Source organism: Staurois parvus, unplaced genomic scaffold (genome assembly GCF_062004578.1).
Source record: "Staurois parvus isolate SC_StPar_1 unplaced genomic scaffold, SC_StPar_1.0 ptg000159l, whole genome shotgun sequence".
Lineage (NCBI taxonomy): Eukaryota > Metazoa > Chordata > Amphibia > Anura > Ranidae > Staurois > Staurois parvus.
The window spans coordinates 2,352,361-2,372,146 of NW_028317955.1; the positions used below are offsets into that span (position 1 = coordinate 2,352,361).

The following is a 19,786-nucleotide window of genomic DNA, read 5'->3' on the forward strand; positions in this document are numbered from 1 at the left end:
CACATACCCGCTTCACATTTTTTTCTTCCTTTCTGTTGTTAAATATGGATTCTTGAATAAAGATTTTTTATTATTTTCTTCAATTTTCTTTCTTTCTGGTAGTTATCGTTTACCTTCGTTTATTATCATTTCCTAGTTTTTATCTTTGTTTCTTTTTCACTCACTTTTATAAGAATTCCTTTTGATACATTTTTTGCTTCTTTTTTTCCTGTTTCTTATTTTTATTCATTTATTTTTCTATTCTCTATTTTTTCTTTTCCTCCACATTCATCTCACCTTTTTTCCCTCATTTCCTTTCTTCATCATTTTTTGTTCTTCATGTTTTATTTTTCATTTTTTTATTTTCATTTTGTTATTTTTCTAAATTTTTCTCTCCTTTTTGAATTTTCTTCAGTTTTTGTGTTTTGATTACATTTCTTTTTTTATTTTCTTGCCATTTTCATCACCATCTCTTTATTTCCATTTTTAGTAATTTATTTTCCTCTTTTTTTTTCTTTTTCTATCTCTTCCTTTATTTTTAATTTCCTTTAGCAGTCTTTTATAAATTTTTAAAATCTTTTTCTCACTCCTATTTTTCACTCTCACGACACTCTTCTTTATCACATTATCTCATCACATACCTGTCTGATTCACAGCCGATGATGCAGATATAAGCTCAGAGCGCCTGTTGTCCTGCACTCCTCTGTGATCAAGCCCCGGTGAGCGGGATGAAACGCAAAATCTTGTGCAGCTCTGTATAGAAACCAATCAGCTTCCAGGTTTTATTGGTAAAGCTTCACTGAACAAGCTGCAGTTAGAAGCTGACTGGCTATAATGCACAGCTGCACTAGATTTTGGGTACACCAGTTTTAGTAAATCCCCTCCACTGTGCATAACCAAATGATCACCTATATACTCCCAATAAATAGGTGTATCAAATAAATAATCTATATTATTGATTGCCGTAAAAAAATTCATACCTAAACTGCTGGGTCCAACAACTACAATGATGCATCTCATTTCTGAATGGTACCTAATAAAAAAATAAGATGTGTAGTTATAACAGCAGAGAAAAAAAACATGTGGTAAGCAAAACTTTATTGTTCAAAATATTTTTTGCACAGATCCAAAAACTCAGTTTTGCGTGGACTGACCCATTAGGTTTTAAAAAAATATCACCAATAATATAAGCTATCTTGATTAGTAATTAAAGAACCAATAAGCCTAACACATATCACCATTTGGATACCACATTAACCAAAATAAACAACAGTTAATATTACATCCTAATTAATTTAATGTATCAAACAGTTAAAGCAGAATTCTGGGCAAAAACAAATTTTGTCCATGCAGTGGGGCTGTGCCCACACTGTTTGGGCTAACTGCTTGTTTTTGTCCTGGGGTGACAAGAGGAAAGATATACTTACCTAATCCGCTGCTCCTCCGAGCACAAGACCGGTCCCTGCCGCTTCTGCCCCCCAGCACGCTAGCGGTCCTGTGACTGTACTTATCCTGATGTCATCACGCCGATAGACGGGCTCCGGGAGTGAGGATGAAAGGAACAGTCCACTGCCACATGGGACAAAAACATTGTTACATGGAGGTCTGCTTTAAACTTTTGCCTACTCTGCTTGCCTGCCTGCCTACCAGTTCACTTTGTCAATGCAGGTGGGAAGTGTGGGGGATATGTAGCAAGTACAGCACAGCTGCAAAGACTCAATAGAAGCAATATATTTGAACATCTAGGATTGTGCTGGGTGAGATGTAGCAATGATAAAATACGTAAACCCAACAAATCATATTCCGGATATGTTCCTGCTGTACTATGTACTATTTACTCCTGCCAGTCCCTCTACTTTCCTATTAAAAACTGACCACACTAGGCATGAGAGCACAGCATGGTCAGTTCTCCATCTGTGCTGGGAACTCAGCCTTCTCCCCTCCGATGATCAAACTTGTGCTCTTTTTGCAGCTGAGCACAAAGGGTATGTGATCACTTATGAAAATAGAGATAAGGGTATTTAGAATGTTTTGTATATCTATACACATAATTTTACCTTTCATTTCTATTTTAAACTGTATGGGTTGATTTATAAAGTGAGGATTTACATATACTTTATTGGGAGAAGTTATGTCAGAAAATGGCTATGCATATTACTACACCATTTTTTTGGCAGCAAGTTTCCCAGACTGCAGATTGGCACTTCTGGAACCCACTCTATTGCTGAGGTTGACAACTCGCTTTTTTACCACTTAATAAATATGCAAAATTATGTCTAAATCAAAACAATATTATCGTGGTGCCTATTAAAAAGCTTGTGTTAGTGACCATGCTCCAATTAACCTATACAATCTGCCACTTCCGGAAGATGTAACCAGGTGAAACGTATATAGAAGCATGATCCGTCACTTCTGGGTCCTGCATGACGTCATGTCCGGCCCGTCAACACGAGGCTCACAACGCACACCAGCGATCCTTAGAGAGATATCTCTACATTGGCTGTACAGACTGGTGTCGGGGTTTAGGCACAACACAATGTGAGTGTGTTTTTTGTCTATTTTATCTAGAACAGTGGTCTTCAATAAACACTACATTTAGAATATATATTATGGATATTTGCTCTTTATTTTTAGTTCTTCTGAGAGCCACTATTGATAGAATAGCCTGGAGACCCACCATATGAGAGCTTACAGCTGGAAAACCATTTATCATCATTGGATATAGAGAAGAAATAAATGGATGCTCCACTTTCACTAAATGAAGAATGTCTCCAATGGTGCCCCAGTTGCTTTCAATGGGTTTCCAGGACAGAGCAATAGCCCCAACAAAAGGTGGGGATTTCTGAGACCTGCAGCAGTGTTGGAGTTTCTTTGTAGGGGACAATGAGGCTCGGTGTGGATGGATAGATCTGTCCAGCCCGATTCACACATACAAATGGGGTAAAACCTTCAGTAATTGCTCTCCTGCTGTTTTCCTTCTTCTCTTAAACACGGAGAGTGAGTGTGACTATTGAGCTATTGGAGTCCATATACCTTCATCCAACTACTTTAAAATGGACAGTTATAGCGTACCTCTAGGCAAAACTTTGCTTTTTGTTTGGTAGGAGTAGGGAAGGTTTTTAGACTGTTAAACATTTTTTGCTGTCTGTGTCCCCATTGGGTAGATTCACTCCTCTATTTGTACTGGTGACCATTGTCAGTGAGAAAAATCGTAAGGGTGAATTCCAAAACCTGGAAAATCATGTATTATTTGATCATCCAAGCAATATGTGACCATCCATATTGGGGGTCTTCTGTTGAGTGGGAAATTTGTATATTTCTTACAAGTGGTGGAGAAGACCTATCTGGATCATTGTGACATCCTTTTTTTAGGACTCTCATCCATTCACCATTCTGGATTTATGCAACACCCCCTTCGTAGGACTCTCACTATCTAATGTGGTGTTGGAAAAAGCACTTTATTGGTACACATATATTGGATTTTTATGTTTTTTGATTTATATGTTTATTGTTAAGAGTCATATTGAGCAAGTGTCTATCTATTCATGGTTTATGGTTTTGAAAATTACGTCTACCAAATTACCACAATAATGGCAAACACAGAATATGGTGAATGTGTACATATCCTCCACTCTTTGTATATAGACCTCTAACATTACACTGAGTGTAGGTGGATTATCTTTTTCGCTCAATCTATTGGCATTCTCCCTTTTCCTTATTTCCTGTCCATGCCAGGGTTCTTATCAGTAGAGATAAAAAAATATGGGTTTGATGATGACCAATAACAGTCTGGTTAACCAATGCAAAACAATCATTCAACATGAGTTTTGTCGGCTTTTGAAACAAATGTAGGGTACCAAGTTCCACTTCAGCTCCCTTCATGGATCAATATACTGTATACATCTAACACAAGTGAAATAACTGTTCAGTATTGGCCACAGCAAAAAGAAGAACTGAAGATCAGATGAGAGACAGCATGCAGGGAAAACACTTCAGTGGCACCCAATCTGATGTGTCCAATACACCAAGCCATTATAACAAGCAGTAATAAAAGTGATTGCATCACTAGTGCAACCATCTTGTGCATATCTTATGGAAATTAGCTTTTATTTAAACCTCTGTCAAACACATCTGAGAATAAGGCAGATACTATAAAGGACCAAATTAAATTAGAGGGCTTAATTGAATACAAACCCAGAGTGTGTTTCTCCAACAAAACATATAGGAAAGGGATTCCCAACATCCTTCTCCCGTGGTGTCCATTCCAGTACCATATGAGTTGTATTCAAAGGTAAAGTTTCGCAAATCTCTCCTTTGGACATTCCAGGGGGACCACTAATCTTAAAGTCTAGTACACTGAAAGAAAATAAGTCTTGATGACCAGAATCATGTTTTCAAACATAATATAGATAGTATAGTATACATGCATTAACATTTATTAGAGGTAATGAACATACCAGAATGGTTAAAACTCCCCTCACATTTTTATTAAACCTGAACATTTTTAAACTAAGTTGGTGCTAGGCTGGAATTTCCGCTGTTTCCACCCATTTCTCATTATAATCCTAAAGCCCTGCATGTTAGGATTTGTGACTTAAGTTTGCGTTGAAATACCCTTTTATTCAGTGAAAATGCTTCCTGCTCTCACAGTGCAGTTCCTTGTGCTAACAGAGCTGAATAACAGCCACAACCCTCATCACATGTGTCCTTACACAGGCTTGTAATGCAGAGAAGGGGAAAGGGGCTATACAGTCAGGTCCATAAATATTGGGACATTGACACAATTCTAAAATTTTTTGCTCTATACACCACCACAATGGATTTGAAATGAAACGAACAAGATGTGCTTTAACTGCAGACTGTCAGCTTTAATTTGAGGGTATTTACATCCAAATCAGGTGAACGGTGTAGGAATACAACAGTTTGCATATGTGCCTCCCACTTGTTAAGGGACCAAAAGTAATGGGACAATTGGCTTCTCAGCTGTTCCATGGCCAGGTGTGTTATTCCCTCATTATCCCAATTACAATGCGCAGATAAAAGGTCCAGAGTTAATTTCAAGTGTTCTATTTGCATTTGGAATCTGTTGCTGTCAACTCTCAAGATGAGATCCAAAGAGCTGTCACTATCAGTGAACAAGCCATCATTAGGCTGAAAAAACAAAACAAACCCATCAGAGAGATAGCAAAACATTAGGTGTGGCCAAAACAACTGTTTGGAACATTCTTAAAAAGAAGGAACGCACCGGTAAGCTCAGCAACACCAAAAGACCCGGAAGACCACGGAAAACAACTGTGGTGAATGACCGAAGAATTCTTTCCCTGGTGAAGAAAACACCCTTCACAACAGTTGGCCAGATCAAGAACACTCTCCAGGAGGTAGGTGTATGTGTTTCAAAGTCAACAATCAAGAGAAGACTTCACCAGAGTGAATACAGAGGGTTCACCACAAGATGGAAACCATTGGTGAGCCTCAAAAACAGGAAGGCCAGATTAGAGTTTGCCAAACGACATCTAAAAAAGCCTTCACAGTTCTGGAGCAACATCCTATGGACAGAAGAGACCGAGATCAACTTGTACCAGAGTGATGGGAAGAGAAGAGTATGGAGAAGGAAAGGAACTGCTCATGATCCTAAGCATACCACCTCATCAGTGAAGCATGGTGGTGGTAGTGTCATGGCGTGGGCATGTATGGCTGCCAATGGAACTGGTTCTCTTGTATTTATTGATGATGTGACTGCTGTCAAAAGCAGCAGGATGAATTCTGAAGTGTTTCGGGCAATATTATCTGCTCATATTCAGCCAAATGCTTCAGAACTCATTGGACGCCACTTCACAGTGCAGATGGACAATGACCTAAAGCATACTGTAAAAGCAACCAAAGAGTTTTTTAAGGGAAAGAAGTGGAATGTTATGCAATGGCCAAGTAAATCACCTGACCTGAATCCGATTGAGCATGCATTTCACTTGCTGAAGACAAAACTGAAGGGAAAACGCCCCAAGAACAAGCAGGAACTGAAGACAGTTGCAGTAGAGGCCTGGCAGAGCATCACCAGGGATGAAACCCAGCATCTGGTGATGTCTATGCGTTCCAGACTTCAGGCTGTAATTGACTGCAAAGGATTTGCAACCAAGTATTAAAAAGTGAAAGTTTGATTTATGATTATTATTCTGTCCCATTACTTTTGGTCCCTTAACAAGTGGGAGGCACATATTCAAACTGTTGTAATTCCTACACCGTTCACCTGATTTGGATGTAAATACCCTCAAATTAAAGCTGACAGTCTGCAGTTAAAGCACATCTTGTTTGTTTCATTTCAAATCCATTGTGGTGGTGTATAGAGCCAAAAATGTTAGAATTGTGTCAATGTCCCAATATTTATGGACCTGACTATAGCTGACCAGGCCTGTGTGAATTCTTGAGAGCTGATTACTCAGTGCCCTGGACATAGCTCTGGTGCTTATTAGACATCCATATATGGACACCCTGAAAAACTGCTGTAACAAGAAAGTGGAGGTAAGACTAGGGCAATGTCTATCTGACTGTATATATACTTTTGTGACTTCAGCTGGGCTTGAATGACCTGAGAAAACGGCAACTGTCCAAGCCTTTGAAAACAAAACTGTTGCACTGTCATTTTAAGAATCCTATGGTGATATGATTACAAAATCAGTGATTTATAACACAACCATTTTATAATCTCAAACACATAGTAATCTCTAATCTGTGTACATCACAGTGCTCAAAATTCATCAGTGACAAAATTAGTAATAAACAAAATCCATCAACGTGTAAAAAACAGCATACTTCAAAGAATCTGTGAACCCTCTGTGCAGAAAGCCGTCCATCCAGTGCTCCTCCACCTACACATAAAACTGCTTACCAGAGCAACAGACCCCACAAGTGTAGAGGTCTTACATGGATCCCAGATGAATGGTTGGATCAATACATTCCCATTTATTCAAACACCAATCACAGTCTTCCAAAGTTTAACCACGATACAAAAGATTTTGATGCCCCTGGAAGCTGTCCCTTGAGACGAAACGTGTAGGGTGGAGCATAGCGGTGAAGTCATTTTTTCCTTTTTTAATAAATGGTTGCCAATATTATTACACTATGGAGCTTTCTCTTGTGTTCCCTCCGTGACATGGTTGAGGTGTAGAAGATTGTGATTGGTGTCTGAATAAATGGGAGTGTATAGATCCAATCATCCATCTGGGATCCATGTTAAGTATATTCTGGGCACTTTAGCACACCTTTTTGTTTGCTTTTTAAATTGTCTAAGCCTGCATATCTGATACAGGGATGTTTTCATAAGATGTTCCATGAGGTTTGCTTAATCAGCTCATCCTCACTATTCAATCTATGGCAATTTGTGTCTAATACGGCTTGATACCTTCCAGCCTAAAGTGTATCTAAACTCAATAACAAACATGTACTATATTGCAGCTTATGAATCCTTAGATATGGTTTCAGCATTCGTTTTAGTTCAAGCTTTTTATCCTCATTTTCTGCTGATGATCCTGCCTGAAAATCTCCTGCAGTTCTAGAGTGACAACACTCACTCAGAGTACTGTATCTATGAAGATATTATGTTGTCACCATAGGGTGGGAAGCATGTAGGAGTACAGAACGCCCCCTCCACTCATCTTCTTAACACCATGGAGAAGGTGTTCTGTAGTTTGCAGAGGTAATGGGACAGGGCTGATAACACCGCTTGAAATTTTAGAACAGGAAGCTACAATATGTGTTATATGTAGGCTGTATGTTTATTTTTTTATAAAATTTTACCTGTCATAGAGTGCATAGGCTGAGAGTCGTATTCGAAACGCAGATCCAGCTTTAGCATACAGCTTTTCCCCTTGTCTTGGTGTTGGTGGAAGAAATTTTGGTATCCACTGTCCTTCAGCACATGAAGGAACTGCATCAGTAGCTGTTCAAGAGACAGAGAAAAAAAAGGTAATAATAGTAGTTTTTGCTGCTGAACAAGTTTCACAATTCTTTACCCCATCTGGCCGCTACATGTAAATAGAAGGGCATTTAAGTTTTCTTTGTTCAGTTGAGGAATTTTACAATACATAAGAAGGCTAACCAAACACTTTAATTCGGCAAAGATGTTTTACTGAAAGAAAAACATTTATTTTTTTCATTTTGGATAGAGTACGGGAAGGTTATAACTCTTATCAGGTTTTCTTTTGCCATTTGTGTCCCATTGCAAGATTTTCCTTCACTTCCTGCCCTATAGCCAGTAAAGGACGTGATAGGAAATCCCCTCAAAGTGAAGGAATCACTGGTTGTCAGCACGGTCACCAGAACTAGTGTCCCCATTGAAGATTTCCCCTCTATTAACAGGACAAATAGAAAGGATTAATCTCCCTAACCGGGGCACAGGCAGCGAAAAAAAAAAATCCTGAAAGGTGTTCTAATCCCTTCCTGCTCTATCCAAAACTAAAAAAAAATGCCTTTAGTTATACTTTAACTGCTTCCCGACTGCCCTATAGCAGAGATAATAGTACAGGGCGGCATGGCCTACCCTACCCGCGCACCCTACCTGTGCCACCATTGACGGCCGTGGCTGTCAATCACTGGGCCAGTAATTACTCGCTGGCACCCAGTGATTTCCAACTATCACCAACAGGGAGGAGGACTGTTTTGTTTACTAATAGTCCTTCTCCCTGTCAGCTTGGGCACACTGCTCTGGAGCCATCCAGAGCAGTGTGATTACAGCAAAGCACACCCCCTCTGCTCCCTAGTAAAACACTCCCAGCACACAGTTAACCCTTTGATCTCCCCTCATGTTAACCCCTCCCTGCCCAGTGCCATTAGTACAGTGTCAGTGCTTTTTTTTTAGCACTGATCACTGTATTAGTGTCACTGGGAATGTCAGTGACACTAAGTCAGTTCCCCCCAGTGTCAGAATGTCTGCTGCAGTCCCGCAGCCCTACTAAAAGATGCTGATCGCTGCAATTACTAGCAAAAATAAAAAATACATCCCAGTATATATACCGCCATTTGTAAATACTATAACTTTCACATAAAAATTAATTTACACATATTGGGATTTTTTTTTAGCAAAGACATTGCGCGGAATACATTTTTGGCATACAATTTTGCTGAAATTTGATTTTTTTTACTGGTCACGGTTAATAGCAAAAAGTCAAAAATATTTTTTCCTCATAATTGTCGGTCTTTTTTTTGTATAGCGCAAAAAATTTCAAAACGCACAGGCAATCAAATACCACTGAAAGAAAGCTCAATTCGTGGAGCAAAAAGGATGTAAATTTCATTTGGGTGCAGCATTGCATGACCATGCAATTGTCAGTTAAAGTAACGCAGCACCGTAATGCAAAAAATGGCCTGGTCAGGAAGGGGGGTAAATCCTCAGGAGGGCAAGTGGTTAAAATGTATGTAAACCTCAACAGTGAATTTTTTTTTATTTGTTAAATAATAATTGGAATCTGAACACCCTGAATAAAACATACAGTGTAACAACTATAGAACAATAGAAGTGTAAAGCATTTAAAGGACAGGGAGCCAAAGCTAAATTTAGGGACTTCCTCCGGAGTCTCCAAACAATCAAGTAAATGAAAATGATAAAGTTAAAGCTCCACAAAAGTGTTCTGATAACTTTGTAACCCATCAATCATGTACAATAATATGCTGTGTCCTCTTTTTGCTACTGGTATTTGTACGTTCTGGCTTACAGCTGATGTCCAAGTTTATTTTCATTTTAACTAGTTTGTTTGGGACAAGTTGGCCCAAACAAACTATTTTCTGTACCAACAGGTACGCCCGCTGGGCGCACTGCATAAACTGTCTTCTAGAGATTTGTAGAAGTATAGTGGGAGGGAGAGCAGGACAGGCAGCCTGAATATTTATGGGATTCTAGCTAATCCCTGGGGATGTGTGCCCTGCAGGTGGAGAAAGACAGCCAAAAAGTAGGCTGAGGAATGAGCAGCAGGAAACAGAATTCTTGGGTCCAGTCCTTCAGGAGGAGACCCCTGTGCAAAGGAAACTAGAGGGGCCTTTGAAGAAATCAAAGTCCCAGCTAGGCTTAGCTGGGAGCCAACCAAACAGAGCTTCGTCCAGAGACTAAGCTGAGCCAGAATGGAGTTGGTGGAAGGAAGCCCAACCATTCTGGGTTGCTATATACAGAGGCGAAGTGACTGTGGGGTGGTTTGACCTCCCAACCAATTGCAGTGCAGCCAGGAGTTTTCCAAGACAGCCAGGAGCATGCTTTATTGCTAGAGGTTTTCTTAGTACAGTCAGAAGTCAAGTAGTTCTCAAGTTGTACGGTTTTGAAATTTCGGGGTACCTCATGTTCCCCATCCCTATCCAAGTTATTGTTCCAATAAAAACAAAAACAAACCCTAGACTGGTATTTGAACCAGAGGAAGATTGCTGGAAATGCAGTGTGCCTGGCTGTTTATGCTGTGAAAGGATAAAATAGACCCAAATTACAAGCGGCTCCTGAGAGGATACCGCTACATGCATGCAACCACGTGACAGCGGGATGTAAACTTCCTGTGTCACACCCGGAACAAAACTGAGTCAGTCTGAGCACTTCTCTGAATGAATACAAAGCTTGCTCTGATTGGCTGAGGCAGAGAATGTGATGTAATTTTCCCCTCTGTCTGCCTCTCTGACCAATAGGAGGAAACCTCATATTCACTGAAAGAGTGCAAAGCTGCCTATGACTGGCTGAGAAGACCTCAGCCCAACTCAATTTTGTACCGGGTGTGGGATGGGAAATTCACGCCCCACAGCCAGAACTCAGTGCTGTATACTGCATTTTAACTAAGGCAACATACACTTTAGACAGTGTGCCGAATGGGTGCATCTGTTAGTGTAAGAAATGGTCTGTTTGGGACAGCTTGGTCTAAACAAATTCAATTAACAGTAAAGCTGGAGATTAGCTTTAAGCTTTATGAGAACCCAACACCTTCTAGCTTTGCAGGGATAAGAAACAGCCAGATGGCAGTTTCCTGTACACAAAGAGTTCTCTGTTTTTGTAAACACAGAACTGTGTGTGTGACTGGACACAGCCGATCAGCTGACTTCAGCCAAAATCATTGGCTAAAATCAGCTGCCAAACTTGAGCTGTGTCCAATGGCCCTGTAATCTGTTTTTATTAAAACTGTTTCTTATTGTGTTTTTCTGCCTCCTTGTAATGCCCTCCATCAGCTGCCAAACCTCCCCTTTCCCTCCTCACTTCCGTTTGTTTGGAACAGGCAGTGCATGTTCGTTGCAGTCATGTACACTGCTCTATGTGCTCTACAATTCCCATAGTCCTTCTCGGGAGTGAACAAGAGAACATGCCTATGTTGAAGTCAGATCAAAGCAGAGAAAAAAATTGGACATCTGGAGGAAGCTGAGAGCAACAGAAGGTACTTTTAAGAATACTGTTAAAAATACGAGGAGTTCTAGGCTGCAATTGTGGAAAACTTGTATTTACGGTTTAAACTTCCCTTAAAGTGGCTCCATCTATCTAATCTTAAATAAGCTCCCTCCCATTTCCTTACACCTATTCTGACTAACCTGTGTAAGAAAGATCTGTATACTTATCTATTTTCTGGACGCCCGGTGTCAGTGAGAGGCAGCTGCAGGGGAGAGGACAGGGAGCACTCTGACAATGGGTGGTAAAGCCTAGAGCTGTGATATCGCCCTTAGGCTTCAATGGCCCACCTCCCCCTTGTAGCTGAGCTGGCTGACACAGGGGAGCCAGATCATGTGACCAGACTGAAAATAGGCAAGTATACAAATCTATCTTACACAGGTTAGTCAGAATAGATGTCGGGTTGGGGGGAGCATTTCCAAGGTTAGTTAGGTGGTGTCTGGAATTCCACTTTAAAGCTTATAAAGCAAGAATGAAGAATAAGAAAAACAACATTTAAAACCATCACAGTCACAATAATGTAAAATTGCAACCCAGCGAATGAAGATTAACAATGCTTATCAGTCCGTTGGTTGGTGACTCCAATCTCTGTTGACTTTCAGAGCTATGCGGAATAATTTTCAGTAGCTCACATGCTTCTGGTGTGTCAGATGACTGGTCCCCTCTTTGAGCTGTGATTCCGCACTGCGGCAACCATATCATTACAGGACAAAGTGACTTGTCTGAAGATTATTTGGCAGTCGTAGCTCTCCAACAGCCCTGCAATCCATGCAATGACTAGCCCAATCCAATAGATGTCTTCTGACACATTATTGATTTGTTTTATATTAAGTAAATTATAATAGTAAATAACATGGAATAGAACTTAGCATAGTATAGGCATGAATAAGAAAAACTGACCGTATAAAATAAATTGCAGTGGTATACTACTAAGTGGTTCTAATGGTGGCAAAGTTGATTGTGATTGCCAGGAATAGGGGGTTGTAGTTTCACGTGTTCCCTCCGTTATTGTTTGCATTGTTACAGCCTCCATTGATTGTGATTGCCAGGAATAGGGGGTTGTAGTTTCACGTGTTCCCTCAGTTATTGTTTGCATTGTTACAGCCTCCGTAATCCCAGTAAACATGTCACGGGTAATTGTATTAGCCAAATCTTCAGTAGCAGTCTCCTGAATTCCCGTGTAAGGTACATCTGTCACCAGACTACTACTGGTGTGAGATACATCAGTAATGGCCTCTGTTTCTGTGGCTGTGACGCTGGAAGAATAGGACTCTGTGCTAACATACCAACGATATCTGTCAGACTCCTTTGCTGCTTCCCTATTTTTGTGGAAATAAGGTCTGTATTTATAGCGAAATGTCCCATCGTTGTATGCAAGATGAATGTTCTCTTTCGGAAAATCTTCTAACATTATTTCAAAGATATACATTCCATAAAACCACCATTCTGGATATGACAGAGTACATGTGTCCTATGGTAAACAAATACATTATTTTGATTTGAAAACTCAAATATAAATTGCTCATTGTGCAGTACATCAAAATCTCCCTTTAAAGTGAAAGGTGTTTGAGTTGATCATGGACTTTACCATTGCTCCCTTAGTTTTTAAGAAGTCATCCTTATCCTGGCGTTTCAATTTAGTGAGTCAGTGAACTAGAACAAGCAAGGAGCCATTGAAATAACGATACCCTGAGCTTCAGCCCTATGTGTTCCAGAGCCCCAACTGATTAGGCAGTAAAGTCTTGTTTACTTTAGATAAACAGATGAATGTGATCAGCTTAAAGGAAATAAAATTACATTTTGTCTTTACATTTTAACCCCTTCGCGTCTACAACCTCCCAGTTCTTTAAGAGTTCTAACAGCTAAGAGGCGTAGGCGAGCATTTGGGTTATGAGACCATTGTGATTGGCTGTAACAGTGGTCACATGATCAGGAAGCCCCTGATCGCAAGTATGCATCAGGAGCTTACTGATCCCCACCAGCTACCGTGTTGGGAGCATGCAGGAAGCGTGCTCTCAGCAAGGTAAGTTGTTTTAACAGGGCCAAATATATGCGGCTGCTCAGTGTTAAGGCTCACCCAACGAGTGACCGCATATATGCGTACAGCCGACACCAAGAGGTTTAAAGGATACTTAGGTAAATATCAAATACTTAATATATTTACATTATAATTTCCAGAAACCAGGTGGCGCACTAGGCTCAGGATTACAAAATAATCTCTCTATTCCTTTCTGCTTTGCTGAAAAAGCCTAACTTTTAACAAAGCTCAATGGCCCAAGGTTACATTTACAGACTTATCTGAATGAGAGGAATGATTCACCCCCATGTAGACTGTTCCCTTTCAATTTAAAGATTTGTTTTTTTTTACTTTAAAATTACTGACACAAAAAAAAATTATAAACAAAATTAATGAAAACAAATAATGTTAGTTATTGAAGGTTAATAAAATAGGAATACAACAAATTAGCAGGAATATAAAACCTAGGGGCAGAAGCAGAGAAAACTGTTACTTAGGGCAGATTAGTCTTAATAAGGAGTTAAATAGGAACAAATTGTATTCCTTTTTGCATTCAGGTGCCTTCAACTGATACCATATGCAAATAAAAGGTTCCCACTTCGATCTGCAGTTGAATGAAACACAGTAAAATACCATGTAAGGATAATGTTGTATATATTAATGAGGGCTAATTGATACAGAACAAACAGCTGCCAGAGAGATAAACCACAACTGTTTCTTCTCCAGCAGCTGTCCACTGCTGCTGAAGAAATGGGTTCTGTGGTGCGTGATTCAGAGCAGGGGCGGACTGACAACTCATGGGGACCCTGGACAATAGGGGATCATGGGGCCCCTGTGTCCTTGCCCAAACTCAAAAAAACCTATGAAATAGGTACCAGGGGCATCTCATGGGGCCCCCTACTGACCCCAGGCCCTCGGGCAGTCCCCGAATTACCAAATGGTCAGTCCGCCCCTGATTCAGAGCATCACACAGATCCCTCTTTCTTTTTTTTTTTTACTGAACTTTGTTTGAAGTGTACAAAAGTACATTTAATTTATGTCACTGTACAGCAGCATGATGCACTGTGTTGCTGTACAATGACATGCAATTCTGTTCAGCTCGTTGAGATAAAGTGCAGCATGTCTGCAATTTATCACAGCTCGCTGCTGTGCAACTTCAGACTGTGTGGCATTGTAAAAGGGACACACAATGCAGTAAAATGCCAGTTACTGCATACAGTGTGGAATTCAGTCTGAAGCTTCTGAACAGTTTTTTCCAAAACTTTACAGAAGCTTCATTTTACACAACAGGATTTACTGGAAATAGCAGTGGAGGAGAGGAACAGTGTGTGACCAGACATGCTGGCAGCAGTACTGGTACATTGGGGCTGCTTCTGTCATTTACCTTCAGCCTATGAGTCAGCCCAGTCCTTCTGTAATAGGTCTTGGAATTCTAACATATTTAATGCATAATAGTGTAGAGACCTTATTGCCTCTGACTAATCTTACCTGATCTAAAGTGAAGCCTGGTTGGTGATAGCAATTTGCACAATCCCACCAATAAGAGGTTGCATATCTGCATCTCACGATGTCTCCATCACGGTCATGTGCTATTAATTTAATCAATCCTGGACAATTGTAAGGAACCCTTTAAAAACAAGGAAGATACAATAGTAATTCACAAATACCAATGCATAATGTGCTGTGCTGTTTACCATGTTAGGCACTTCCCTTTACTAATTCATCTTTAAATAATAATTATTTTGTCTAAGAAACACATAAGCATCTAAATGTAATTCTTCTTAAATTAGAAATAAATACATTTTTTTTTTCATTTCTGGTAGAGTAAGAGAGGGTTATAACTGCTGTCAAAACAAAATATTAAAAATTAACATTTTATTTATGATTATTTTCAATTGTCCAATTACTTTTGGTCCCTTGAAAAAGGAAGGGGTGGCTATTCTTAAGCGCTGTAATTCCTAAACCCTTCCTCCAATTTGGATGTACAGACCCTTAAATTAAACCTGAGAGTGTGCACTTTCAGCTCATATATATTATAGAACTATAGCTTAAATATGTTTTGGTAAATACCTGAAAAAAACTAAAATTGAGCCTGTGTCCAAATATATATGGACCTAACTGTATGTGTACATATATGTACACTATATTGCCAAAAGTATTGGGACGCCTACCTTTACACACACATAAACTTTAATGGCCCCCCAGTCTTAGTCTATAGGGGTCAATATTGAGTTGGCCCCGCCCTTTGTAGCTATAAGTTTTAACTCTTCTGGGAAGGCTGTCCACAAGGTTTAGGAATGTGTCTATGGGAATGTTTGACCATTCTTCCAGAAGCACATTTGTGAGGTCAGGCACTGATGTCAGACGAGAAGGCCTGGCTTGCAGTCTCCGCTCTAATTCATCCCAAAGGTGTTCTGTCGGGTTAAGGTCAGGACAGGTGCAGGCCAGTCAAGTTCCTCCACCCCAAACTCGCTCATCCAGGTCTATTTGAACCTTGCTTTGTGCACTGGTGCGCATTCATGTTGATATTCTACAAAATGTCTTGGTATGCTGACGCCTTAAGAGTTCCCTTAATTGGAACTAGGGGGCCAAGACCAACCCCTGAAAAACATCCCCACACCATAACCCCCCCTCCACCATCTTTACACTTGGCACAATGCAGTCAGGCAAGTACCATTCTCCTGGCAACCGCCAAACCTAGACATGTCCATTGGATTGCCAGACAGAGAAGCGTGATTCATCACTCCAGAAAACGTGTCTCCACTGCTCTAGAGTCCAGTGGCGGCGTGCTTTACACCACTGCATCCGACGCTTTGCATTGCACTTGGTGATGTAAGGCTTGGATGCAGCTGCTGAGCCATGGAAACCCTTTCCATGAAGCTCTCTGCACACTGTTCTACTGTGCTAATCTGAAAGCAACACAAAATTTGGAGATCTTTAGCCATTGCAGACAGTTAACGACTTCTGTGTACTTCAGCATGCACTGTCCCTGCTCTGTCGTTTTACATGATCTACCACTTTGTGGCTGAGTTGCTGTTGTTCCCAGTTGCTTCAACTTCGTTATAATACCACTAACATTTGACCGTGGAATATTTAGTAGCCAGGAAATGTCACGGATGGACTTATTGCACAGATGACAACCTATCACTGTACCAAGCCTGGAGTCACTGAGCTCCTGAGAGTGACCCATTCTTTCACAAATGTTTGCAGAAGCAGTCTGCATGCCTAGGGGCTTGATTTTATATACCTGTAGCCATGGAGGTGATTGGAACACCTAAATGATTTGGAGGGGTGTCCCAATACTTTTGACAATATAGTGCATGTGTGTGTATGTATGTATATATAGATAGATATATATATAGATATATATATATATATATATATACATACACATTTTTTAATTAATGTCCTCTACAATTTATGTTTTCTTAATCAATGCCTTCTACAATTTGTCTTTTTAAAGAAATGCCGGTTTTAGACCTGCAATAGATGGGTCTCATCAAGAGTTAACATAGCCGCTTCTATTTATTTATATAACTATTTCCCAGCACAGTATAATGCTTAATACTAACTAACTTTGTTTCTTGTGTGTAGCACGTTGTTTCAGAAATCCATTTTAGTATAACAGCTATAGTGATACAGTGCTCAAGTTCCCATTAAGAATGTGGTTCCCCACAGTGTTAATTACCCCTTGATCGTTCTGATTGTTATTTAAACACACTTCCTAATCACTGGGGCAGGTTATGACAAAGGGGGATTTCCCTTTAAAAGCATTACTGCCCACCTCTACCAGACACGCACATGAACCACCAGGATCTCTCATCGCATGACCATCCATTCCTGACCCATATCCACCACAAAATATTCATTTGGAGAGTGGGAAACTTGCAGTGTGCTGGACTGGTCTGACGGTTTCTTGCTGTATACCTATCACAGTTTAGGAGGCCATAAAATTCCAGGATAGTACAACCCCCCCCCCCCAAATGACCCCTTTTTGGAAAGTAGACACCCCAAGGAATTTGATAGGAGGCATGGTGAGTATTTTTCAGATATCATTTTTGTCACAGGGTTTTGAAAAGAAAAAAAGAAAAGAAAAAAGACATTTCTGTTTTCTTTCTACATTTTCCAAAAACTTGTGGCAACAAATGCTCACCATACCTCTTAGCAAATACCTTGGAGTGTCTACTTTCCAAAAAGGGATCATTTGGGGGGGGGGGGAGCTTCTACTATCCTGGCATTTCAGGGACAACATTAGAAGCTTATGCCACACATTACCCACTCTTCCAACCAAATGAAGAACAAGCCTTGTCTGACACTTTTTTGTTTACAGGAAAAGACAGGGTTTTTTGCTAGAAAATTACTTTGAATCCCCAAACATTATATATTTTTTTTAAAGTAGGCCCTAGGGAATAAAATGGTGGGTGTTTAAATTTTTTAAGTCGCACAGTATTTGTGCAGTGATTTTTCAAAAAAATTTTTGGGAAAAAAAAAACTTTTTAGAATTTTAATGCACAAAAACACAATATTATGCCCAATTGAGAAATGGATACCAAATATGACTTGCTTAAAAATTGCGCACACACCCGTGCAACAGCAACACACTATGTACATTTTTAATATATATAGGCAACACCTTAAAAACCTTTACAGGTCACCGCTTTATATTTACACAAGAGGTCTAGTGCTAGAATTACTGCCCTCGATCAGACGTTCGCGGTGATACCTCACATACTTGATGCAATCTCTGTTTACTTACCGACCTGGGACTGTCGTTTGCCTTTGTGTGCGAGCAGGAGACGGGGTTGGGGTTAATTTTTTTTTTATTATTATTTATTTTGCTTTTTTTATTTTTACACTGTCTCTTTCATTTTTTTAAATCATTTTTATTGTTATCACAGGGAATGCAAATATCCCAGGCAGTGACAGGTACTCTTTTCTGAGAAATCTGGGGTCTAATTGACTCTAGATCTCTCCTCTGCTCTTAAAGCATCTGATCACAACAAGATCGGTGTGATCAGATGCTTTCCCAATCTTAAAAAGGCGCTGTATATATCCGGCAAAACCAAAATTATGAAATGCTCATAGCTTCCAGTCTTTCTAGATGATTCTCATCTTTTATATTTTACCATAAAATGTAATATAATGCATTTGTTTGCTCTACAATTAACTTAATGGGTTTTTTTTGCTCAAATTTTGCATTTCATAAACCATTGTGCAAATATTACGTGACACAGAAAATTGGAACTACCACTATTTTATCCTTTAGGGTGTCTGCTTTCAGAAATATGTAATGTTTGGTTATTTTAACCAATCATTAGGCCTAAAATTATTTTTTAAAATGTGTGCAAAAAAAAAATGAAAAGATGCCTCTGGCAGCGAAATGATTAAAGCAAAGCTCTCCTTTGTCAATATTGACAAAAACCGCTGTCAATTGGGAACTAAATCAGTTATAAGCATTTTTATAATTATAAATTAAAAGCATCTTAAGACAAACTGAAGCTGTGATTGCTGACTATGTACTATGTTTAGTCTGCTTAGGCTGCACATTTGGGAAAAGTAGGAATGTATTTGAACTGGCAGATAGGATTATGAAGGCACCATTTTTAGATGGTTAGGGCAGTTTTTTCAATCTTTTTCAGTCAACACACCCTTAAAAATTTGGAACCATCTCGAGGCACCCTATTCTAAAATGTAAAAAAAACAAATGAATGCTGTGCTAGCGACTGACATCCTCCTTATCAAGCAATGGCGTCATCAGTTGTTAGGATGCCAGCTGGTGGCCTTCACAATGCCCAAGGTTGTAATGCTGCACAATGAAAACCTGTGGCTTTGTGTGACAAAATGGCAGGCTTGATCTACTTGCTGGCTTGTTGACAATTTGTTGATAATTTGGAGCATTATATGGACATTTTTGCAAAGGCAAAGATCCCAAAGGGCAATCCATAGTGCAACAGCACCCTGGTTGAAAAAAGCTGGGTTAGACAATGAAAAGGCTTAATGTAAAATTGTAACACATAATATATAGTGATAAACATCACCTTAGAACTGGTATTGTAGTGGTCACAGGGGAACTATTTGGGCGGTTGTTGTCAGATCTTTTCCCTAAATCCACCTTACTTGGAAGATACCACCAACCATTACTATACCAACAGCAGCTTTCTGTCCTGTAAAAACACACAGAGACACAACCATAATCACAAAGTAAATGAACAACAATGAATAAATAATTTAATTAAAATCAACCTAAGAGACATGCAAAGTCCCCTGCCATAAATAAGCAATCCCACGCTCCTTGCAGTTTTAGTTACCTAGGCACACTGTATGGCACTAAGCAAGTCTGTGGTCTTGAATAAAGCAATAGGTAATGTCTACCTTAATTTTGTACAACGCTGCGC

General features: G+C 39.7%; 1 protein-coding gene across 1 annotated transcript in view; it reads right to left on the reverse strand.

The window, feature by feature from the left end:
• LOC149463128 (uncharacterized) overlaps window positions 1-19,551 on the reverse strand; it is a 32,323-nt gene extending 12,772 nt beyond the window's left edge. The window contains exons 1-6 of the mRNA XM_089675840.1: window positions 19,430-19,551; window positions 14,880-15,018; window positions 12,275-12,845; window positions 7,771-7,912; window positions 4,174-4,335; window positions 960-1,012 (exon numbers count right to left, since the gene is read on the reverse strand). Coding sequence (XP_089531966.1) covers window positions 960-1,012; window positions 4,174-4,335; window positions 7,771-7,912; window positions 12,275-12,803 — 886 coding nt within the window. The 5' untranslated portion in view covers window positions 12,804-12,845; window positions 14,880-15,018; window positions 19,430-19,551. The remainder of the gene's footprint in view (window positions 1-959; window positions 1,013-4,173; window positions 4,336-7,770; window positions 7,913-12,274; window positions 12,846-14,879; window positions 15,019-19,429) is intronic.
• Window positions 19,552-19,786: the final 235 nt, after the last annotated feature.